Raw genomic sequence first — 26,178 nt, forward strand, 5'->3', positions numbered from 1 at the left:
GTGTTTATGTGTGTGTGTGTGTGTGTGTGGTATGTGTGTGTGTGTGTGTGTGTGTGGTATGTGTGTGTGTGTGATGGTGAAAGCATAACATACTCTGTAGATCTAGAGGATGCACTGTAATGAAGCAGTCTGATGTCTTACCTACGTCAGTGGTCCCAAGTCTGTAGATTGAGACTTCAGTGTCTGTCTCTTCCCTCTCGCCCCATGCTTCATTCCTACCTGGCTCTGAAACGCACCAACAGCACCAGGGTCAAGCAGGTTATAGACTAGTTATAGGTTAGTTATAGGCTGGTTATAGGCTAGTTATAGGCTGGTTATAGGCTAGTTATAGGTTATAGGCTAGTTATAGGCTAGTTATAGGCTGGTTATAGGCTAGTTATAGGCTGGTTATAGGTTATAGGCTAGTTATAGGCTGGTTATAGGCTAGTTATAGGCTGGTTATAGGCTAGTTATAGGCTGGTTATAGGTTATAGGCTAGTTATAGGCTGGTTATAGGCTAGTTATAGGCTGGTTATAGGTTATAGGCTAGTTATAGGTTATAGGCTACACTTGAAGGGACGCGGAGGCCCGCAACAGAGACGAGAGAGGGATGGAGGGAAGGAGAAAGAGAGACACAGTACCTGATGTGAGCTGTAATTGGTCTGGCTGTGGATGAGAGGAGAGGGACCGAGGCTGTACTGGAGAGGCTGGCCCAACAGAGAGTAGCGCCCGTCACCTGCACACACACGGCACAGGACACAAACTGAAATATGAAATGTGTGTGCGAACCAGAATCAAAAAGTGAACATGGGTTTAAAGGGTTAGCTGGGCAAGTTGGGGAGAGATGTGTCTGTGTGTCTGTGAAAGGCCAAGATAACTGTGTGTCTGATAGGCCAGGATAACTGTGTGTCTGATAGGCCAGGATAACTGTGTGTCTGATAGGCCAGGATAACTGTGTGTCTGTGTGTAGGTGAAAGGCTAGGATAACTGTGTATCTGAAAGGCCAGGATAACTGTGTGTCTGTGAAATGCCAGGATAACAGTTTGTCTGTTTTTAGGTGAAAGGCTAGGATAACGGTGCGTCTGTGACAGGCCAGGATAACTTGGTGACTGTGACAGGCCAGGATAACTGTGTATCTGAAAGGCCAGGATAACTGTGTCTGTGAAAGGCCAGGATAAGGATGTGTCGGTGACAGGCCAGGATAACTGTGTATCTGAAAGTCCAGGATAACGGTGCGTCTGTGAAAGGCTAGAATAACGGTGCGTCTGTGAAAGATCAGGATAAATGTGCGTCTGTGAAAGGCCAGGATAACTTGGTGACTGTGAAAGGCCAGGATAACTGTGCGTGTGTGACAGGCCAGGATAACGGTGCGTCTGTGACAGGCCAGGATAACGGTGCGTCTGTGAAAGGCCAGGATAACTGTGAGTCTGTGAAAGGCCAGGATAACTGTGAGTCTGTGAAAGGCCAGGACAAATGTGTGTCTGTGAAAGGCCAGGATAACTTGGTGACTGTGAAAGGCCAGGATAACTTGGTGACTGTGAAAGGCCAGGATAACTTGGTGACTGTGAAAGGCCAGGATAACTTGGTGACTGTGAAAGACCAGGATAACTTGGTGACTGTGAAAGGCCAGGATAACTTGGTGACTGTGAAAGGCCAGGATAACTTGGTGACTGTGAAAGACCAGGATAACTTGGTGACTGTGAAAGGCCAGGATAACTTGGTGACTGTGAAAAGGCCAGGATAAATGTGTCTGTGAAAGGCCAGGATAACTATGTTTCTTTGAAAGGCCAGGATAACTTGGTGACTGTGAAAGGCCAGGATAACTGTGTGTCTGAAAGGCCAGGATAAATGTGTCTGTGAAAGGCCAGGATAATAGTGTGACTGTGTGTAGGTGAAAGGCCAGGATAAATGTGTCTGTGAAAGGCCAGGATAATAGTGCGTCTGAAATGCCAGGATAACTGTGTGTCTGTGAAAGGCCAGGATACCTGTGTGTCTGTGAAAGGCCAGGATACCTGTGTGTCTGTGAAAGGCCAGGATACCTGTGTGTCTGTGAAAGGCCAGGATACCTGTGTGTCGTTGACAGGCCAGGATAACGGTGTGTCGGTGACAGGCCAGGATAACGGTGTGTCTGTGTGTCTGTGAAAGGCCAGGATAAAGGTGTGTCGGTGACAGGCCAGGATAACGGTGTGTCTGTGTGTCTGTGAAAGGCCAGGATAAAGGTGTGTCTGTGAAAGGCCAGGATAACGGTGTGTCTGTGTGTCTGTGAAAGGCCAGGATAAAGGTTTGTCTGTTTTTAGGTGAAAGGCCAGGATAACTGTGTGTCTGTGAAAGGCCAGGATAACTGTGTGTCTGTGAAAGGCCAGGATAACTGTGTGTCTGTGAAAGGCCAGGATAACTGTGTGTCTGAAAGGCCAGGATACCTGTGTGTCTGAAAGGCCAGGATACCTGTGTGTCTGAAAGGCCAGGATAACTGTGTGTCTGAAAGGCCAGGATAACTGTGTGTCTGAAAGGCCAGGATACCTGTGTGTCTGTGAAAGGCCAGGATACCTGTGTGTCTGTGAAAGGCCAGGATACCTGTGTGTCTGTGAAAGGCCAGGATACCTGTGTGTCTGTGAAAGGCCAGGATACCTGTGTGTCTGTGAAAGGCCAGGATACCTGTGTGTCTGTGAAAGGCCAGGATACCTGTGTGTCTGTGTGTGTAGAGTGTAAACGGTCAGCTGAGGCAGTGTGTGAAGATGGATTTGTAGGTGAAAGAGCAAGCTAGGCAAGGTGGTGTGATGTGTGTGTGTGTGTGTGTGTGTGTAAGTAAGGGGGGGGGGGGGTTGGGGTCAGCGCAGCCATGTGGGTAAAGTGAGTTAGGTTCTCAGGGCCTGCTGGTGGCTGGTCAAAAACAACATGGACAGCTCATCATGAAGGGGTCACTGTGTGAAGGAGTCACTGTGTGAAGGGGTCACTGTGTGAAGGGGTTACTGTGGAAGTGGGTGAAAGAGCGAGAACCAGGAGTTGGCTGGGACTCATCTCTCAATGCCAGGAATAACAGACCTGTGTGTAGGTTCCTCAGAAGCGCAAGGGGAGGACCATCCTCCTCAGTTAATAATACAAATTTAAAAAATGTAATATTTAAAAAAGTTATCATTTTTAATAGAGGTCAAACAATTATGATTTTTCAACGCCGATACCGATTATTGGAGGACCAAAAAAAGCAGACACCGATTAAATCGGGCGATATATATATATATATATATATATATTTTGTAATAATGACAATTACAACAATACTGAATGAACACTTATTTTAACTTAATATAATACAAATAAAAACTATTTAGTCTCAAATAAATAATGAAACATGTTCAATTTGGTTTAAATAATGCAAAAACAAAGTGTTGGAGAAGAAAGTAAAAGTGCAATATGTGCCATGTAAGAAAGCTAACGTTTAAGTTCCTTGCTCAGAACATGAGAACATATGAAAGTTGGTGGTTCTTTTAAACTTGAGTCTTCAATATTCTCATTGCCTAATCTCTGGAGTTGATGGGCTTGAAGTCATTGACAGCACTGTGCTTAAACCCTGCTTACAAGCCTGCTGCTGCCTACCACCGCTCAGTCAGATTGCTCTATCAAATATTAAATCATAGACTTAATTATAATATAATAAACAGACAGATATACGAGCATTAGGTCATTAATATGGTCAAATCCGGAAACTATCATTTTGAAACAAAACGTTTATTCTTTCAGTGAAATATGGAACCGTTCAGTATTTTATCTAACGGGTGGCATCCCTAAGTCTAAATATTGCTGTTACATTGCACAACCTTCAATGTTATGTCATAATTACGTACAATTCCGGCAAATGAATTACTGTTAGGAAGAAAATGGTCTTCACACAGTTTGCAACGAGCCAGACTGGAGCATATACAGTTGAAGTCTGTAGTTTACATACACCTTAATTAACCAAATACATTTCAACTCAGTTTTTCACCATTCCTGACATTTAATCCTAGTAAACACTCCCTGTTTTAGGTCAGTTAGGATCACCACTTTATTTTAAGAATGTGAAATGTCAGAATAATAGCAGAGAGAATGATTTATTTCAGCTTTTATTTATTTCATCACATTCCCAGTGGGTCAGAAGTTTACATACACTCAATTAGTATTTGGTAGCATTGCCTTTAAATGGTTTAACTTGGGTCAAACGTTTTCGGGTAGCTTCCCACAATAAGTTGGGTGAATTTTGGCCCATTCCTCCTGACAGAGCTGGTGTAACTGAGTCAGATTTGTAGGCCTCCTTGCTCACACACGCGTTATCAGTTCGGCCAACAAATTTTCTATGGAATTGAGGTCAGGACTTTGTGATGGCCACTCCAATACCGTGACTTTGTTGTCCTTAAGCCATTTTGCCACAACTTTGGAAGTATGCTTGGGGTCATTGTCCATTTGGAAGACCCATTTGCAACCAAGCTTTAACTTCTGATGTCTTGAGATGTTGCTTCAATGTATCCACATCATTTTCCCATCTCATGATGCCATCTATTTTGTGAAGTGCACCAGTCCCTCCTGCAGCAAAGCACCCCCACAACATGATGCTGCCACCCCCGTGCTTCACGGTTGGGATGGTGTTCTTTGGCTTGCAAGCCTCCCCCTTTTTCCTCCAAACATAACGGATTGGTCATTATGGCCAAACAATTACATTTTTGTTTCATCAGACCAGAAGACATTTCTCCAAAAAGTACGATCTTTGTCCCCATGTGCAGTTGCAAACCGTTATGCCGGTTATGGAACAGTGGCTTCTTCCTTGCTGAGCCGCCTTTCAGGTTATGTCGATATAGGACTCGTTTTACTGTGGATATAGATACTTTTGTACCGGTTTCCTCCAGCATCTTCACAAGGTCCTTTGCTGTTGTTATGGGGTTGATTTGCACTTATCACTCCAAAGTACGTTCATCTATAGGAGACAGAACGCGTCTTCTTCCTGAGCGATATGACGGCTGCGTGGTCCCATGGTGTTTATACTTGCGTACTATTGTTCGTTCAGATGAACGTGATACCTTCAGGCATTTAGAAATTGCTCCCAAGGATGAACCAGACATGTGGAGGTCTACAATTTATTTTTCTGATGTCTTGGCTGATATCTTTTGATTTTCCCATGATGCAAAGAGGCACTGAGTTTGAAGGTAGTCCTTGAAATACATCCACAGGTACACCTCCAATTGACTCAAATTATGTCAATTAGCCTATCAGAAGCTTCTAACGCCATGACATAATTTTCTGGAATTTTCCAAGCTGTTTAAAGGCACAGTCAACTTAGTGTGTGTAAACTTCTGACACACTGGCATTGTGACACAGTGAATTATAAGTGAAATAATCTGTAAACAATTATTGGAAAAATTACTTGTGTCATGCACAAAGTAGATGTCCTAACCAACTTGCCAAAACTATAGTTTGTTAACAAGAAATTTGTGGAGTGGTTGAAAAACGAGTTTTAATGACTCCAACCTAAGTGTATGTAAACTTCCGACTTCAACTGTACCCTGACTCTGCTTACACTGAACGCAAGAGAAGTGACAATTTCAAGCACCGCATTGATTATATGCAATGCAGGACAAGCTAGTTAACCTAGTAATATCATCAACCATGTGTAGTTAGTGTTTATGTTAAGATTGATTGTTTTTTATAAGATAAGTTTAATGCTAGCTATCAACTTACCATGGCTCCTTGCTGCCTGCACTCGCGTAAACAGGTGGTCAAGCCTGCCATGCAGTCTCCTCGCGGATTGCAATATAAATTGGCAAAAAATGCTGATTAAAGACTTATGAAAACTTGAAATGGGCCCAAATTAATCAGCCATTCCGATTAATCGGTCGACCTCTAATTTTTAGATAAAACTATACTAAATATATTCACGTCACCAAATAATGTATTAAAACACACTGTTTTGCAATGAAGGTCTACAGTAGCCTCAACAGCACTCTGTAGGGTAGCACCATGGTGTAGCTGGAGGACAGCTAGCTTCCATCCTCCTCTGGCTACATTGACTTCAATACAAAACCTAGGAGGCTCATGGTTCTCATCCCCTTCCACCTACAGACCCCTTCCTTTTCCCACATTGCCTCATTCTAAAATGGATTCTATAAATAAAAATCCTCAATCTGCACACAATACACCCCATAATGACATCACGACACCCCATAATGACATCACGACACCCCATAATGACAAAGAGAAAACATTATTGCAAATGTATTACAAATTTAAAAAACAGAACTTATTTGCATGAGATTCTAGTAAATAGACCGTATGATTCAGTAGAAAATAGACAAATTAATGAAAAAAGCATCTAAAATCAACAATGCCATTATTTTCAATTAACTCTGCAACTCTTACAACTATTGACTTTTTTCACAACTGCCCACAGAGAGTAAAATAAGAGTAAAATAAAGACAAGTGTGTAGAAAGTTAATTTAATGCTGAAACCCTCATATTAAACACCAATGAATGGTATTCACAAAGTTGATGGTTTATATTTAGGATAATATTTTTACTGCTTTGTCATTCAATGTTTTACTTTTTAAAACATCTTATTTAAATATTGTATATACAGTATTTTAGATGAGGCGACACAGAGGGCCAGTGATAATCTGAAGTACCCCAAAACATTTCCACTTGAAGTCTTATAAAAAGTCTTATAAAATTCCCCCAAAACCCTGAAAGCAAAAACAATGTCTAAACTTAGGTTTCCAGTAATATACCCTCCCTTAGGTTTCCAGTAATATACCCTCCCTTTGGTTTCCAGTAATATACCCTCCCTTAGGTTTCCAGTAATATACCCTCCCTTAGGTTTCCAGTAATATACCCTCCCTTTGGTTTCCAGTAATATACCCTCCCTTAGGTTTCCAGTAATATACCCTCCCTTTGGTTTCCAGTAATATACCCTCCCTTAGGTTTCCAGTAATATACCCTCCCTTTGGTTTCCAGTAATATACCCTCCCTTAGGTTTCCAGTAATATACCCTCCCTTTGGTTTCCAGTAATATACCCTCCCTTAGGTTTCCAGTAATATACCCTCCCTTTGGTTTCCAGTAATATACCCTCCCTTTGGTTTCCAGTAATATACCCTCCCTTTGGTTTCCAGTAATATACCCTCCCTTTGGTTTCCAGTAATATACCCTCCCTTTGGTTTCCAGTAATATACCCTCCCTTTGGTTTCCAGTAATATACCCTCCCTTTGGTTTCCAGTAATATACCCTCCCTTAGGTTTCCAGTAATATACCCTCCCTTTGCAACCCAATGTCTAAACTTAGGTTTCCAGTAATATACCCTCCCTTTGCAACCCAATGTCTAAACTTAGGTTTCCAGTAATATACCCTCCCTTTGCAACCCAATGTCTAAACTTAGGTTTCCAGTAATATACCCTCCCTTTGCAACCCAATGTCTAAACTTAGGTTTCCAGTAATATACCCTCCCTTTGCAACCCAATGTCTAAACTTAGGTTTCCAGTAATATACCCTCCCTTTGCAACCCAATGTCTAAACTTAGGTTTCCAGTAATATACCCTCCCTTTGCAACCCAATGTCTAAACTTAGGTTTCCAGTAATATACCCTCCCTTTGCAACCCAATGTCTAAACTTAGGTTTCCAGTAATATACCCTCCCTTTGCAACCCAATGTCTAAACTTAGGTTTCCAGTAATATACCCTCCCTTTGCAACCCAATGTCTAAACTTAGGTTTCCAGTAATATACCCTCCCTTTGGTTTCCAGTAATATACCCTCCCTTTGGTTTCCAGTAATATACCCTCCCTTTGGTTTCCAGTAATATACCCTCCCTTTGGTTTCCAGTAATATACCCTCCCTTAGGTTTCCAGTAATATACCCTCCCTTTGGTTTCCAGTAATATACCCTCCCTTTGGTTTCCAGTAATATACCCTCCCTTTGCAACCCAATGTCTAAACTTAGGTTTCCAGTAATATACCCTCCCTTTGCAACCCAATGTCTAAACTTAGGTTTCCAGTAATATACCCTCCCTTAGGTTTCCAGTAATATACCCTCCCTTTGGTTTCCAGTAATATACCCTCCCTTTGGTTTCCAGTAATATACCCTCCCTTTGGTTTCCAGTAATATACCCTCCCTTAGGTTTCCAGTAATATACCCTCCCTTTGGTTTCCAGTAATATACCCTCCCTTAGGTTTCCAGTAATATACCCTCCCTTTGGTTTCCAGTAATATACCCTCCCTTTGGTTTCCAGTAATATACCCTCCCTTTGGTTTCCAGTAATATACCCTCCCTTTGGTTTCCAGTAATATACCCTCCCTTTGGTTTCCAGTAATATACCCTCCCTTTGGTTTCCAGTAATATACCCTCCCTTTGGTTTCCAGTAATATACCCTCCCTTAGGTTTCCAGTAATATACCCTCCCTTTGCAACCCAATGTCTAAACTTAGGTTTCCAGTAATATACCCTCCCTTTGCAACCCAATGTCTAAACTTAGGTTTCCAGTAATATACCCTCCCTTTGCAACCCAATGTCTAAACTTAGGTTTCCAGTAATATACCCTCCCTTTGCAACCCAATGTCTAAACTTAGGTTTCCAGTAATATACCCTCCCTTTGCAACCCAATGTCTAAACTTAGGTTTCCAGTAATATACCCTCCCTTTGCAACCCAATGTCTAAACTTAGGTTTCCAGTAATATACCCTCCCTTTGCAACCCAATGTCTAAACTTAGGTTTCCAGTAATATACCCTCCCTTTGCAACCCAATGTCTAAACTTAGGTTTCCAGTAATATACCCTCCCTTTGCAACCCAATGTCTAAACTTAGGTTTCCAGTAATATACCCTCCCTTTGCAACCCAATGTCTAAACTTAGGTTTCCAGTAATATACCCTCCCTTAGGTTTCCAGTAATATACCCTCCCTTTGGTTTCCAGTAATATACCCTCCCTTTGGTTTCCAGTAATATACCCTCCCTTTGGTTTCCAGTAATATACCCTCCCTTTGGTTTCCAGTAATATACCCTCCCTTAGGTTTCCAGTAATATACCCTCCCTTTGGTTTCCAGTAATATACCCTCCCTTTGGTTTCCAGTAATATACCCTCCCTTTGCAACCCAATGTCTAAACTTAGGTTTCCAGTAATATACCCTCCCTTTGCAACCCAATGTCTAAACTTAGGTTTCCAGTAATATACCCTCCCTTTGGTTTCCAGTAATATACCCTCCCTTTGGTTTCCAGTAATATACCCTCCCTTAGGTTTCCAGTAATATACCCTCCCTTAGGTTTCCAGTAATATACCCTCCCTTTGCAACCCAATGTCTAAACTTAGGTTTCCAGTAATATACCCTCCCTTTGCAACCCAATGTCTAAACTTAGGTTTCCAGTAATATACCCTCCCTTAGGTTTCCAGTAATATACCCTCCCTTTGCAACCCAATGTCTAAACTTAGGTTTCCAGTAATATACCCTCCCTTTGCAACCCAATGTCTAAACTTAGGTTTCCAGTAATATACCCTCCCTTTGCAACCCAATGTCTAAACTTAGGTTTCCAGTAATATACCCTCCCTTTGCAACCCAATGTCTAAACTTAGGTTTCCAGTAATATACCCTCCCTTAGGTTTCCAGTAATATACCCTCCCTTTGGTTTCCAGTAATATACCCTCCCTTTGGTTTCCAGTAATATACCCTCCCTTTGCAACCCAATGTCTAAACTTAGGTTTCCAGTAATATACCCTCCCTTTGCAACCCAATGTCTAAACTTAGGTTTCCAGTAATATACCCTCCCTTTGCAACCCAAGTCAGGTGTGTGAGGACAGATGAGTAGGTGAAAGGGCCAGATAACGTAGGCAAGCAGGCGTGAGGTGTGTGTGTGTAAGGGGGAGGGGGGGTCAGCGCAGCCATGTCCCTTTGCAACCCAATGTCTAAACTTAGGTTTCCAGTAATATACCCTCCCTTTGCAACCCAATGTCTAAACTTAGGTTTCCAGTAATATACCCTCCCTTTGCAACCCAATGTCTAAACTTAGGTTTCCAGTAATATACCCTCCCTTTGCAACCCAATGTCTAAACTTAGGTTTCCAGTAATATACCCTCCCTTTGCAACTCCCTTTGGTTTCCAGTAATATACCCTCCCTTTGGTTTCCAGTAATATACCCTCCCTTTGGTTTCCAGTAATATACCCTCCCTTTGGTTTCCAGTAATATACCCTCCCTTTGGTTTCCAGTAATATACCCTCCCTTTGGTTTCCAGTAATATACCCTCCCTTTGGTTTCCAGTAATATACCCTCCCTTAGGTTTCCAGTAATATACCCTCCCTTTGCAACCCAATGTCTAAACTTAGGTTTCCAGTAATATACCCTCCCTTTGCAACCCAATGTCTAAACTTAGGTTTCCAGTAATATACCCTCCCTTTGCAACCCAATGTCTAAACTTAGGTTTCCAGTAATATACCCTCCCTTTGCAACCCAATGTCTAAACTTAGGTTTCCAGTAATATACCCTCCCTTTGCAACCCAATGTCTAAACTTAGGTTTCCAGTAATATACCCTCCCTTTGCAACCCAATGTCTAAACTTAGGTTTCCAGTAATATACCCTCCCTTAGGTTTCCAGTAATATACCCTCCCTTTGGTTTCCAGTAATATACCCTCCCTTTGGTTTCCAGTAATATACCCTCCCTTTGCAACCCAATGTCTAAACTTAGGTTTCCAGTAATATACCCTCCCTTTGCAACCCAATGTCTAAACTTAGGTTTCCAGTAATATACCCTCCCTTTGCAACCCAATGTCTAAACTTAGGTTTCCAGTAATATACCCTCCCTTTGCAACCCAATGTCTAAACTTAGGTTTCCAGTAATATACCCTCCCTTTGCAACCCAATGTCTAAACTTAGGTTTCCAGTAATATACCCTCCCTTTGCAACCCAATGTCTAAACTTAGGTTTCCAGTAATATACCCTCCCTTTGCAACCCAATGTCTAAACTTAGGTTTCCAGTAATATACCCTCCCTTTGCAACCCAATGTCTAAACTTAGGTTTCCAGTAATATACCCTCCCTTTGCAACCCAATGTCTAAACTTAGGTTTCCAGTAATATACCCTCCCTTTGCAACCCAATGTCTAAACTTAGGTTTCCAGTAATATACCCTCCCTTAGGTTTCCAGTAATATACCCTCCCTTTGGTTTCCAGTAATATACCCTCCTTTGGTTTCCAGTAATATACCCTCCCTTTGGTTTCCAGTAATATACCCTCCCTTTGGTTTCCAGTAATATACCCTCCCTTAGGTTTCCAGTAATATACCCTCCCTTTGGTTTCCAGTAATATACCCTCCCTTTGGTTTCCAGTAATATACCCTCCCTTTGCAACCCAATGTCTAAACTTAGGTTTCCAGTAATATACCCTCCCTTTGCAACCCAATGTCTAAACTTAGGTTTCCAGTAATATACCCTCCCTTTGGTTTCCAGTAATATACCCTCCCTTAGGTTTCCAGTAATATACCCTCCCTTAGGTTTCCAGTAATATACCCTCCCTTTGCAACCCAATGTCTAAACTTAGGTTTCCAGTAATATACCCTCCCTTTGCAACCCAATGTCTAAACTTAGGTTTCCAGTAATATACCCTCCCTTAGGTTTCCAGTAATATACCCTCCCTTTGCAACCCAATGTCTAAACTTAGGTTTCCAGTAATATACCCTCCCTTTGCAACCCAATGTCTAAACTTAGGTTTCCAGTAATATACCCTCCCTTTGCAACCCAATGTCTAAACTTAGGTTTCCAGTAATATACCCTCCCTTTGCAACCCAATGTCTAAACTTAGGTTTCCAGTAATATACCCTCCCTTAGGTTTCCAGTAATATACCCTCCCTTTGGTTTCCAGTAATATACCCTCCCTTTGGTTTCCAGTAATATACCCTCCCTTTGCAACCCAATGTCTAAACTTAGGTTTCCAGTAATATACCCTCCCTTTGCAACCCAATGTCTAAACTTAGGTTTCCAGTAATATACCCTCCCTTTGCAACCCAAGTCAGGTGTGTGAGGACAGATGAGTAGGTGAAAGGGCCAGATAACGTAGGCAAGCAGGCGTGAGGTGTGTGTGTGTAAGGGGGAGGGGGGGTCAGCGCAGCCATGTCCCTTTGCAACCCAATGTCTAAACTTAGGTTTCCAGTAATATACCCTCCCTTTGCAACCCAATGTCTAAACTTAGGTTTCCAGTAATATACCCTCCCTTTGCAACCCAATGTCTAAACTTAGGTTTCCAGTAATATACCCTCCCTTTGCAACCCAATGTCTAAACTTAGGTTTCCAGTAATATACCCTCCCTTTGCAACTCCCTTTGGTTTCCAGTAATATACCCTCCCTTTGGTTTCCAGTAATATACCCTCCCTTTGGTTTCCAGTAATATACCCTCCCTTTGGTTTCCAGTAATATACCCTCCCTTTGGTTTCCAGTAATATACCCTCCCTTTGGTTTCCAGTAATATACCCTCCCTTTGGTTTCCAGTAATATACCCTCCCTTAGGTTTCCAGTAATATACCCTCCCTTTGCAACCCAATGTCTAAACTTAGGTTTCCAGTAATATACCCTCCCTTTGCAACCCAATGTCTAAACTTAGGTTTCCAGTAATATACCCTCCCTTTGCAACCCAATGTCTAAACTTAGGTTTCCAGTAATATACCCTCCCTTTGCAACCCAATGTCTAAACTTAGGTTTCCAGTAATATACCCTCCCTTTGCAACCCAATGTCTAAACTTAGGTTTCCAGTAATATACCCTCCCTTAGGTTTCCAGTAATATACCCTCCCTTTGGTTTCCAGTAATATACCCTCCCTTTGGTTTCCAGTAATATACCCTCCCTTTGCAACCCAATGTCTAAACTTAGGTTTCCAGTAATATACCCTCCCTTTGCAACCCAATGTCTAAACTTAGGTTTCCAGTAATATACCCTCCCTTTGCAACCCAATGTCTAAACTTAGGTTTCCAGTAATATACCCTCCCTTTGCAACCCAATGTCTAAACTTAGGTTTCCAGTAATATACCCTCCCTTTGCAACCCAATGTCTAAACTTAGGTTTCCAGTAATATACCCTCCCTTTGCAACCCAATGTCTAAACTTAGGTTTCCAGTAATATACCCTCCCTTTGCAACCCAATGTCTAAACTTAGGTTTCCAGTAATATACCCTCCCTTTGGTTTCCAGTAATATACCCTCCCTTTGGTTTCCAGTAATATACCCTCCCTTTGGTTTCCAGTAATATACCCTCCCTTTGGTTTCCAGTAATATACCCTCCCTTAGGTTTCCAGTAATATACCCTCCCTTTGGTTTCCAGTAATATACCCTCCCTTTGGTTTCCAGTAATATACCCTCCCTTTGCAACCCAATGTCTAAACTTAGGTTTCCAGTAATATACCCTCCCTTTGCAACCCAATGTCTAAACTTAGGTTTCCAGTAATATACCCTCCCTTAGGTTTCCAGTAATATACCCTCCCTTTGGTTTCCAGTAATATACCCTCCCTTTGGTTTCCAGTAATATACCCTCCCTTTGGTTTCCAGTAATATACCCTCCCTTTGGTTTCCAGTAATATACCCTCCCTTTGGTTTCCAGTAATATACCCTCCCTTTGGTTTCCAGTAATATACCCTCCCTTTGGTTTCCAGTAATATACCCTCCCTTTGGTTTCCAGTAATATACCCTCCCTTAGGTTTCCAGTAATATACCCTCCCTTTGCAACCCAATGTCTAAACTTAGGTTTCCAGTAATATACCCTCCCTTTGCAACCCAATGTCTAAACTTAGGTTTCCAGTAATATACCCTCCCTTTGCAACCCAATGTCTAAACTTAGGTTTCCAGTAATATACCCTCCCTTTGCAACCCAATGTCTAAACTTAGGTTTCCAGTAATATACCCTCCCTTTGCAACCCAATGTCTAAACTTAGGTTTCCAGTAATATACCCTCCCTTTGCAACCCAATGTCTAAACTTAGGTTTCCAGTAATATACCCTCCCTTTGCAACCCAATGTCTAAACTTAGGTTTCCAGTAATATACCCTCCCTTTGCAACCCAATGTCTAAACTTAGGTTTCCAGTAATATACCCTCCCTTTGCAACCCAATGTCTAAACTTAGGTTTCCAGTAATATACCCTCCCTTTGCAACCCAATGTCTAAACTTAGGTTTCCAGTAATATACCCTCCCTTAGGTTTCCAGTAATATACCCTCCCTTTGGTTTCCAGTAATATACCCTCCCTTTGGTTTCCAGTAATATACCCTCCCTTTGGTTTCCAGTAATATACCCTCCCTTTGGTTTCCAGTAATATACCCTCCCTTAGGTTTCCAGTAATATACCCTCCCTTTGGTTTCCAGTAATATACCCTCCCTTTGGTTTCCAGTAATATACCCTCCCTTTGCAACCCAATGTCTAAACTTAGGTTTCCAGTAATATACCCTCCCTTTGCAACCCAATGTCTAAACTTAGGTTTCCAGTAATCTACCCTCCCTTTGGTTTCCAGTAATATACCCTCCCTTTGGTTTCCAGTAATATACCCTCCCTTAGGTTTCCAGTAATATACCCTCCCTTAGGTTTCCAGTAATATACCCTCCCTTTGCAACCCAATGTCTAAACTTAGGTTTCCAGTAATATACCCTCCCTTTGCAACCCAATGTCTAAACTTAGGTTTCCAGTAATATACCCTCCCTTTGCAACCCAATGTCTAAACTTAGGTTTCCAGTAATATACCCTCCCTTTGCAACCCAATGTCTAAACTTAGGTTTCCAGTAATATACCCTCCCTTTGCAACCCAATGTCTAAACTTAGGTTTCCAGTAATATACCCTCCCTTAGGTTTCCAGTAATATACCCTCCCTTTGGTTTCCAGTAATATACCCTCCCTTTGGTTTCCAGTAATATACCCTCCCTTTGCAACCCAATGTCTAAACTTAGGTTTCCAGTAATATACCCTCCCTTTGCAACCCAATGTCTAAACTTAGGTTTCCAGTAATATACCCTCCCTTAGGTTTCCAGTAATATACCCTCCCTTTGGTTTCCAGTAATATACCCTCCCTTTGGTTTCCAGTAATATACCCTCCCTTTGCAACCCAATGTCTAAACTTAGGTTTCCAGTAATATACCCTCCCTTTGCAACCCAATGTCTAAACTTAGGTTTCCAGTAATATACCCTCCCTTTGCAACCCAAGTCAGGTGTGTGAGGACAGATGAGTAGGTGAAAGGGCCAGATAACGTAGGCAAGCAGGCGTGAGGTGTGTGTGTGTAAGGGGGAGGGGGGGTCAGCGCAGCCATGTCCCTTTGCAACCCAATGTCTAAACTTAGGTTTCCAGTAATATACCCTCCCTTTGCAACCCAATGTCTAAACTTAGGTTTCCAGTAATATACCCTCCCTTTGCAACCCAATGTCTAAACTTAGGTTTCCAGTAATATACCCTCCCTTTGCAACCCAATGTCTAAACTTAGGTTTCCAGTAATATACCCTCCCTTTGCAACTCCCTTTGGTTTCCAGTAATATACCCTCCCTTTGGTTTCCAGTAATATACCCTCCCTTTGGTTTCCAGTAATATACCCTCCCTTTGGTTTCCAGTAATATACCCTCCCTTTGGTTTCCAGTAATATACCCTCCCTTTGGTTTCCAGTAATATACCCTCCCTTTGGTTTCCAGTAATATACCCTCCCTTAGGTTTCCAGTAATATACCCTCCCTTTGCAACCCAATGTCTAAACTTAGGTTTCCAGTAATATACCCTCCCTTTGCAACCCAATGTCTAAACTTAGGTTTCCAGTAATATACCCTCCCTTTGCAACCCAATGTCTAAACTTAGGTTTCCAGTAATATACCCTCCCTTTGCAACCCAATGTCTAAACTTAGGTTTCCAGTAATATACCCTCCCTTTGCAACCCAATGTCTAAACTTAGGTTTCCAGTAATATACCCTCCCTTTGGTTTCCAGTAATATACCCTCCCTTAGGTTTCCAGTAATATACCCTCCCTTTGGTTTCCAGTAATATACCCTCCCTTTGGTTTCCAGTAATATACCCTCCCTTTGCAACCCAATGTCTAAACTTAGGTTTCCAGTAATATACCCTCCCTTTGCAACCCAATGTCTAAACTTAGGTTTCCAGTAATATACCCTCCCTTTGCAACCCAATGTCTAAACTTAGGTTTCCAGTAATATACCCTCCCTTTGGTTTCCAGTAATATACCCTCCCTTAGGTTTCCAGTAATATACCCTCCCTTTGGTTTCCAGTAATATACCCTCCCTTTGGTTTCCAGTAATATACCCTCCCTTTGCAACCCAATGTCTAAACTTAGGTTTCCAGTAATATACCCTCCCTTTGCAACCCAATGTCTAAACTTAGGTTTCCAGTAATATACCCTCCCTTTGGTTTCCAGTAATATACCCTCCCTTTGGTTTCCAGTAATATACCCTCCCTTAGGTTTCCAGTAATATACCCTCCCTTAGGTTTCCAGTAATATACCCTCCCTTTGCAACCCAATGTCTAAACTTAGGTTTCCAGTAATATACCCTCCCTTTGCAACCCAATGTCTAAACTTAGGTTTCCAGTAATATACCCTCCCTTAGGTTTCCAGTAATATACCCTCCCTTTGCAACCCAATGTCTAAACTTAGGTTTCCAGTAATATACCCTCCCTTTGCAACCCAATGTCTAAACTTAGGTTTCCAGTAATATACCCTCCCTTTGCAACCCAATGTCTAAACTTAGGTTTCCAGTAATATACCCTCCCTTTGCAACCCAATGTCTAAACTTAGGTTTCCAGTAATATACCCTCCCTTAGGTTTCCAGTAATATACCCTCCCTTTGGTTTCCAGTAATATACCCTCCCTTTGGTTTCCAGTAATATACCCTCCCTTTGCAACCCAATGTCTAAACTTAGGTTTCCAGTAATATACCCTCCCTTTGCAACCCAATGTCTAAACTTAGGTTTCCAGTAATATACCCTCCCTTAGGTTTCCAGTAATATACCCTCCCTTTGGTTTCCAGTAATATACCCTCCCTTTGGTTTCCAGTAATATACCCTCCCTTTGCAACCCAATGTCTAAACTTAGGTTTCCAGTAATATACCCTCCCTTTGCAACCCAAGTCAGGTGTGTGAGGACAGATGAGTAGGTGAAAGGGCCAGATAACGTAGGCAAGCAGGCGTGAGGTGTGTGTGTGTAAGGGGGAGGGGGGGTCAGCGCAGCCATGTGGGTAAGGTGAGTTAGGTTCTCAGGGCCTGCTGGTGGCTGGTCAGAAACAACATGGACAGCTCATCATGAAGGGGTCATTGTGTGATGGGGTCAGTGTGTGATGGGGTCAGTGTGTGATGGGGTCAGTGGGTGATGGGGTCACTGTGTGATGGGGTCACTGTGTGATGGGGTCACTGTGTGATGGGGTCACTGTGTGAAGGGGACACTGTGTGAAGGGGTCACTGTGTGAAGGGGACACTGTGTGAAGGGGACACTGTGTGATGGGGACACTGTGTGATGGGGACACTGTGTGATGGGGACACTGTGTGATGGGGGTGAAAGAGGCTCACCGTAGTCAAACATGCCTGTGTGTGTGTGTGTGTGTGTGTGTGTGTGTGTGTGTGTGTGTGTGTGTGTGTGTATGTATATGTGTATGAGTGTGTGTTTGTGTGTGTGTGTATGGGCATGTGTGTCAAATCAAATTTATTTGTCACATACACATGGTTAGCAGATGTTAATGCGAGTGTAGCGAAATGCTTGTGCTTCTAGTTCCGACAATGCAGTAATAACCAACAAGTAATCTAGATAACAATTCCAAAACTATTACCTTATAGACACAAGTGTAAAGGGATAAAGAATATGTACATAAAGATATATGAATGAGTGATGGTACAGAGCGGCATAGGCAAGATACAGTAGATGGTATTGAGTACAGTATATACATATGAGATGAGTATGTAAACAAAGTGGCATAGTTAAAGTGGCTAGTGATACATGTACTACATAAAGATGCAGTAGATGATATAGAGTACAGTATATACGTATACATATGAGATGAATAATGTAGGGTATGTAAACATTATATTAGGTAGCATTGTTTAAAGTGGCTAGTGATATATTTTACATCATTTCCCATCAATTCCCATTATTAAAGTGGCTGGAGTTGAGTCAGTGTGTTGGCAGCAGCCACTCAATGTTAGTGGTGGCTGTTTAACAGTCTGATGGCCTTGAGATAGAAGCTGTTTTTCAGTCTCTCGGTCCCAGCTTTGATGCACCTGTACTGACCCTGCCTTCTGGATGATAGCGGGGTGAACAGGCAGTGGCTCGGATGGTTGTTGTCCTTGATGATCTTTATGGCCTTCCTGTGACATCGGGTGGTGTAGGTGTCCTGGAGGGCAGGTAGTTTGCCCCCGGTGATGCGTTGTGCAGACCTCACTACCCTCTGGAGAGCCTTACGGTTGTGGGCGGAGCAGTTGCCGTACCAGGCAGTGATACAGCCCGACAGGATGCTCTCGATTGTGCATCTGTAGAAGTTTGTGAGTGCTTTTGGTGACAAGCCGAATTGCTTCAGCCTCCTGAGGTTGAAGAGGCACTGCTGCGCCTTCTTCACGATGCTGTCTGTGTGGTTGGACCAATTCAGTTTGTCTGTGATGTGTACACCGAGGAACTTAAAACTTACTACCCTCTCCACTACTGTTCCATCGATGTGGATAGGGGGGTGTTCCCTCTGCTGTTTCCTGAAGTCCACAATCATCTCCTTTGTTTTGTTTGACGTTGAGTGTGAGGTTATTTTCCTGACACCACACTCCGAGGGCCCTCACCTCCTCCCTGTAGGCTGTCTCGTCGTTGTTGGTAATCAAGCCTACCACTGTTGTGTCGTCCGCAAACTTGATGATTGAGTTGGAGGCGTGCGTGGCCACGCAGTCGTGGGTGAACAGGGAGTACAGGAGAGGGCTCAGAACGCACCCTTGTGGGGCCCCAGTGTTGAGGATCAGCGGGGTGGAGATGTTGTTGCCTACCCTCACCACCTGGGGGCGGCCCGTCAGGAAGTCCAGTACCCAGTTTCACAGGGCGGGGTCGAGACCCAGGGTCTCAAGCTTGATGACGAGCTTGGAGGGCACTATGGTGTTAAATGCCGAGCTGTAGTCGATGAACAGCATTCTCACATAGGTATTCCTCTTGTCCAGATGGGTTAGGGCAGTGTGCAGTATGGTTGAGATTGCATCGTCTGTGGACCTATTTGGGCGGTAAGCAAATTGGAGTGGGTCTAGGGTGTCAGGTAGGGTGGAGGTGATATGGTCCTTGACTAGTCTGTCAAAGCACTTCACGATGACGGAATTGAGTTCTACGGGGCGGTAGTCGTTTAGCTCAGTTACCTTAGCTATCTTGGGAACAGGAACAATGGTGGCCCTCTTGAAGCATGTGGGAACAACAGACTGGGATAGGGATTGATTGAATATGTCCGTAAACACACCAGCCAGCTGGTCTGCGCATGCTCTGAGGGCGCGGCTGGGGATGCCGTCTGGGCCTGCAGCCTTGCGAGGGTTGACACGTTTAAATGTTTTCCTCACGTCGGCTGCAGTGAAGGAGAGTCCGCATGTTTTGGTTGCGGGCCGTGTCAGTGGCACTGTATTGTCCTCAAAGCGGGCAAAAAAGTTATTTAGTCTGCCTGGGAGCAAGACATCCTGGTCCGTGAATGGGCTGGTTTTCTTTTTGTAATCCGTGATTGACTGTAGACCCTGCCACATACCTCTTGTGTCTGAGCCGTTGAATTGAGATTCTACTTTGTCTCTATATTGACGCTTAGCTTGTTTGATTGCCTTGCGGAGGGAATAGTTACACTGTTTGTATTCGGTCATGTTTCCAGTCACCTTGCCCTGATTAAAAGCAGTGGTTCGCGCTTTCAGTTTCACGCGAATGCTGCCATCAATCCACGGTTTCTGGTTTGGGAATGTTTTAATCGTTGCTATGGGAACGCCATCTTCAAAGCACGTTCTAATGAACTCGCACACCGAATCAGTGTATTCGTCAATGTTGTTGTTTGACGCAATACGAAACATATCCCAGTCCACGTGATGGAAGCAGTCTTGGAGTGTGGAATCACTGTGTGTGTGTATGAGCGTGTGTGTGTGTATGAGCGTGTGTGTGTGTATGAGCGTGTGTGTGTGTGTATGAGCGTGACTGCTACCGGCTCACAGTGACATTTGTTCAGTAAGGTGGCATGTACACATCTTTTTGTCATGTCATGTCAAACTGGTGTGTGTGTGTGTGTGTGTGTGTGTGTGTGTGTCCGTGTGTGTGTGTGTGTGTGTGTGTGTGTGTGTGTGTGTGTGTGTGTGTGTGTGTCTGTGTGTGTGTGTGTGTGTGTGTGTGTGTGTGTGTGTGTGTGTGTCTGTGTGTGTGTGTGTCTGTGTGTGTGTGTGTCTGTGTGTGTGTGTGTGTCTGTGTGTGTCTGTGTGTGTCTGTGTGGTAAGTGTTACGGTGTGCATCTGTTTGTCTCCGTCTCTGTGTGGTGTTACCTTGTGCGGGCCCTGGTCCGGGCCGGGGGAACTGTGACAGTAGGGGCAGAGGGCCGAGGCCTGGACAGACACTGCTCATGCTGCCTGAGGGGGAAGGGGTAGGAGACTGGGTGGGGGAGGACAGAGGACTGCTCTGCATCTGTGTACTCGTCTGGGGGGGGGGGGATGGGGGAGGGAGAGAGAGGGGAGGACATAGATAGAGGAGAGGACGAGACATACTGTAGTTCACAATATAGATAGTCAACAAATATATCACAAATGAGTATTTTTTCATTTAAAATGTCATGTCAGGAGAATCCTATGCTGTCCTCCTTACGAATAGTCCACGGGATACTGTAAGTGAGGGAGAGGTATAGAGTATACAGGAAGTACAGTCATTCTGTGTATATAACACCTGTTGGTGTACTGTAGTGTAGTATTATAGTAGTGCTGTATATAGTATCTGTTGTAGTACTGTATGGTAGTATTATAGTAGTGCTGTATATAGTACCTGTTATAGTACTGTAGTATAGTATTATAGTAGTGCTGTATATAGTACCTGTTATAGTACTGTAGTGTAGTATTATATTAGTGCTGTATATAGTACCTGTTGTAGTACTGTATGGCAGTATTATAGTACTGCTGTATATAGTACCTGTTGTAGTACTGTATGGTAGTATTATAGTAGTACTGTATATAGTACCTGTTGTAGCACTGTATATATGCTGTATATAGTACCTTTTGTAGTACTGTAGTGTAGTATTATTGTAGTGCTGTATACAGTACCTGTTGTGTGTTGTCAGATTTGTAGAGTTCTCCAGGCTTACTGGGTCTCTGTTCGAGGGAGTAGTACTTGCAGGGGTTCCACTGGACCAGAGGAGGATTGTGGGTAGGCTGGGGTCCGTTGGGGACACTAAGCTGCATGACCATCACCCCAGGCCCTGGGGGGGCCACCCCTGTAGCACCACACACAAAGTTAAAGCAGTGTAGGGAAAAGGTTACACTTTTAAAGTGAACCCTTCGTCATAAGGGCTACGACACGGGGCCAACGTTGTTGACCAAACCTAATCGATAAAGTTAGAGCTCGGGAAAACAGATGAACTCTCACCTGAATATTGCTGCTGTATCTGTGGAGGGTTGCAGGGAGAAGTAGACGGGTTCATCTGGTACTGCTCTGAGCTGGGCTGCAGGTACCCTACTGATGGACTGGAGAGAGACGCACACAGAGAAACACACACACACAGACACACACACACACACATAGAGACACACACACACAGAGAAACACACATACATAGAGAAACACACACACACACAGAGAAACACACACACAGAGAAACACACACACAGAGAAACACACACACACAGAGAAACACAGACACAGAGACACACACACACACAGAGAGAAACACACACACACAGAGAAACACACAGAGAAACACACAGAGAAACACACAGAGAAACACACAGAGAAACACACAGACACACGCACTGTAAGCACTTGGCATTCATCCACAGACGGTAGGCATATCACATCAATAAGCTGCTAGGCTTCAATCACAACGGTCATATTTTGTTTAGCGATGAGTGTGGAAGCGATGTGTCAAAGAAAAATAAAGAATTTAAATAGGTTGTTTATTATTGATTCCAGTCATGTGACTTTCTATCCTAATTCAATCACCTTTAATGACTTCCCTTACAGCTCAAGTTTCCCCAGAGTGTCTTTACTGCTTAGCCAGGCGGTCAGCTCTGATAAGAGTTACATTCAACTTCATTCAGGAATGAACAGATTCAGTCTGCTTCCGGAGTATAGGTCCTCTGTAATGTGTTTTTATTTTTATATATTTTTTAAAGTGTAGTTTATTATTGTAATTCCAGAAGTGAGATTATAAGTGACACTTATTTAGAACAAGTTATCTGGGTTGTAGCTTAACAGGTCTACTGGAGGCAATATGTTGGGAGTCGTTCTCCCCATACAATATATCCGGCACTTCAGTATCTGTTCAAAGCACGCTTTATAAATTTTTTTTTAAAGTACCTACCTTGTGCTGTTCTGTTGTGTGGGGGTGATGACGCTGTAGTATACAGGCATGGGCCCCTGGACAGTCTGCACAGACTGACTGACTGGCACCATGACCTGCTGCTGATACTGCTGGATCACCTGTTGAGAGTCACTGGCCACAGGGACCTGCTAGGAGGCAAGACACATGAACATGTAGCCAAGGTGAGTTGACACCCTCTGCCCAATAGGGAATATCCTCTTGATCGAATAGCTGGTTTCCTGAGCGAGAGACCCGGGTTCGGATTACAACAGTTACATCCCACTCGTCACTTTTACATAAAAATAGTTGTGGTCCGAGAACTGAGCCTTGAGGAACTCCTAAATGCATACAAGATGTAGCAATCTCACACACAAACACACACGCACAACCTTAAATGTACCTGATATGAGGGCAACTGTGGGTACTGAACCATCATGGCCGTCACCTGTCCATGCATGCCCTGCCCCTGGGAGGTGAGGAGGGCCTGGTTCTGGGGCTGCTGGGATACTCCTATCATTCCCTGGTACTGGGTCTGCTGGCTGGGCATCATGGTCTGGAGAGCTGCTGGTTATGTAGGACATGGTCATGGTAACACAGGTGTGTGTGTGTGTGTGTGTATTTTGGGTATGCCACACACCTATCAACCCTGGTCCTACTGGTGACACGCAGGCACATGGAAGAATCACATTTATACTCTAAATACATTTGAATATACAGGAATTTAACTCAGTGAAATGCAGCTGCCACTAAAACAGGATATACAGACAGGCGATGAACAGGATATACAGACAGGCGATAAACAGGATGTACAGACAGGCGATAAACAGGATATACAGACGATAAACAGGATATACAGACAGGCGATAAACAGGATATACAGACAGGCGATAAACAGGATATACAGACAGGCGATAAACAGGATATACAGACAGGCGATAAACAGGATATACAGACGATAAACAGGATATACAGACAGGCGATGAACAGGATATACAGACGATAAACAGGATATACAGACATGCGATAAACAGGATATACAGACAGGCGATAAACAGGATATACAGACAGGCGATAAACAGGATATACAGACAGGCGATAAACAGGATATACAGACAGGCGATAAACAGGATATACAGACAGGCGATAAACAGGATATACAGACAGGCGATAAACAGGATATACAGACAGGCGATAAACAGGACATACAGACAGGTGATAAACAGGATATAAAGACAGGCGATAAACAGGATATACAGACAGGCGATAAACAGGATGTACAGACAGGCGATAAACAGGATATACAGACGATAAACAGGATATACAGACAGGCGATGAACGGGATATACAGACGCAGAATTTACACAAATCCACATACAGTAAGCTAAAAACTACAGAATACACTATAAACTATAAAACACTAAGACACACAGAGGAACTCTAGAGCTCAGTCAGAGTGACCATCGGGTTCTTGGTCACCTCCACTATAAAACACGAAGAAACATTATTTAAATGATGCACGTAGGGACGTATCAATAAAAATGATTTCATGTTCATGTTAACACAGACTGTCTAGAAAGAAAGGAATGTACACAAAGTCATGGAAGACCATGGGCCTATATGGGGAAGCAGAACATGACTGTCCGGCAGAGGGTAGGCTTGTTGCTGCCTGAATGCTCAGGGTCATTCCGAGTATAACCAAGGTAACTTTTCAGGACTCGTTGCATCAGTACTTCTGTCCCCAACTATACAATGTGGTGACTAAAATAGCCATTTATTCCTGGGAACCAGTATTTAGCTAACCTTGATCCTTGTGTTATTTTAGAGCTCTGTTGGCGTTGTTTCTGTTGACACGGCAAGGGTCTGATCATGTTGACTGGGTGAGTGAACGGCTAACGTACACAGTGCATTCTATGTTGCCAAATCAGGCGATCAGCACTTCGTTGCCTCTATGCTTTGAAAGTCTCTGTACTCAAAACACAACACACTGTTGATAAATGTTTATTCAGCAAATATACACAGTGAAATACAGTGTACAGTAGTCCTGGCTTTCACCGGTCCTGCTTAGTCAGATTCTCAAACTGTGAGTGTAACCTCATTTTAATATGAAGTGTAGAAATTGAGTTGGCTTTGGTCAAAAGCATGTCCAATATATATATATATATATTTTTTATGTTTAAAACCTGGTAAAAAAAAGACCGTTACGAGATGCAGGGAGTGTATCGTGTAGCCCCATCCAAGTAGAACAAATTGGTGTTGTATGAACAAGGAGATGGTCAGATGTAATCACACCCAACCAAAATATAAACGGCAACATGTAAACTGTTGGTCCTATGCTTCATGAGCTGAAATAAAAGTATTCCACATGCACAAAAACCTTATTTCTCTCAAATGACGTGTACAAATTGGTTTAAATCCCTGTTAGTGAGCATTTCTCAGATGGCCGGCTGGACGTATTGACAAATTCAGCGGCTTATGGTAGAAAAATGTACATAAAATATCTGGCAACAGCTCTGGTGGGCATTCCTGCAGTCAGCATGCCATTTGCATGACCCCTCAAAACTTGAGACATCTGTGGCATTGTGTTGTGTGACAAAACTGCACATTTTAGAGTGGCCTTTCATTGTCCGCAGCACAAGGTGAACCTATGTAATGATCATGCTGTTTAAACAGATTATTGAAATGCCACACCTGTCAGGTGGATGGATTATCTTGGCAAAGGAGAAATACTCACTAACAAGGAAGTAAACATATTTATGCAAAATAGATCAGATTATTATTTATTTTTTTGTGTGTAATGGGGAAAAAAATATTGTTTTGTTATTGGGTCACAAGAGGAATACAATCATAAAAAATAAAATTATAATTCAACCCCCCCCTTTTAAAAAAAAGTACATCCCCTCCCACCCATTCCAAATATACATACACACCCCCCACCCCACTTTCCATGTTCGACAACGTTACTACAGAGTATCCAATTGACCACAAGAGACATTCTTCAAAGGACAAAGGACTCGGTTTGGCAACACGGCCTTCCATCTACCATCAACCTACTGAAGTGCAGCTCAGAGTAAATATTTATTGCATTTTCCTTTTCCAAATGGGCGGTAGTTTAGAATGCATAAGATACTGTATTTACGATAGCACAGATTCACCCCTTTTTTCCTCAGTCTTTCCGCTCTTTCACTCAAATCCAGCCCCTTTTCTTTTGTGTAACCAGCTGTCATATCTGTTCCGTCCGCTAGGGACGTTTTCCTTTATGATGTAATTTGTAATCAAGTTATGATTAATTATGTGTATGTGTAATTCTGTGCGATTAGTTAGGTATTTAGTAAATAAATAATTAACCCCAATTTTGTATTGCTGATTCAACTTGTTAGCCAGGGTTCGTGCAGATAACCAAGAATTTACAACTTTCAGATGAGACTGAATTAAGGTGACGATTAATATTGACTGCTATTGATGTAAAATATTACTAGGTCTTTAAGAGTTTATTCGGAAGATAACAGCTCTATAAATATTATTTCATGGTGCCCCGACATTCTAATTAATTACATTTACATGATTAGCTCAATCAGGTAATATTAATTTATGGAGAAATTATTTTATAGAATAGCATGGCATATCACTTAATCCGGCATTGCCAAAGACACGACATCAGCGTATGGAACATTTCTGGAATCTTTAATTTCAGGAACCAACACTTTACATGTTTCGTTTA

General features: G+C 42.9%; 1 protein-coding gene across 1 annotated transcript in view; it reads right to left on the reverse strand.

The window, feature by feature from the left end:
* Window positions 1-26,178, reverse strand: part of LOC109879701 (R3H domain-containing protein 2) — a 104,985-nt gene that overhangs the window by 5,921 nt on the left and 72,886 nt on the right. The window contains 8 exon segments of the mRNA XM_031833756.1: window positions 142-159; window positions 162-225; window positions 621-715; window positions 20,440-20,590; window positions 21,205-21,374; window positions 21,527-21,624; window positions 22,461-22,606; window positions 22,861-23,024. Of these exon segments, the coding sequence (XP_031689616.1) occupies window positions 142-159; window positions 162-225; window positions 621-715; window positions 20,440-20,590; window positions 21,205-21,374; window positions 21,527-21,624; window positions 22,461-22,606; window positions 22,861-23,024 (906 nt within the window).

This window comes from Oncorhynchus kisutch, linkage group LG1, assembly GCF_002021735.2.
Source record: "Oncorhynchus kisutch isolate 150728-3 linkage group LG1, Okis_V2, whole genome shotgun sequence".
Classification (NCBI taxonomy): Eukaryota; Metazoa; Chordata; class Actinopteri; order Salmoniformes; family Salmonidae; genus Oncorhynchus; species Oncorhynchus kisutch.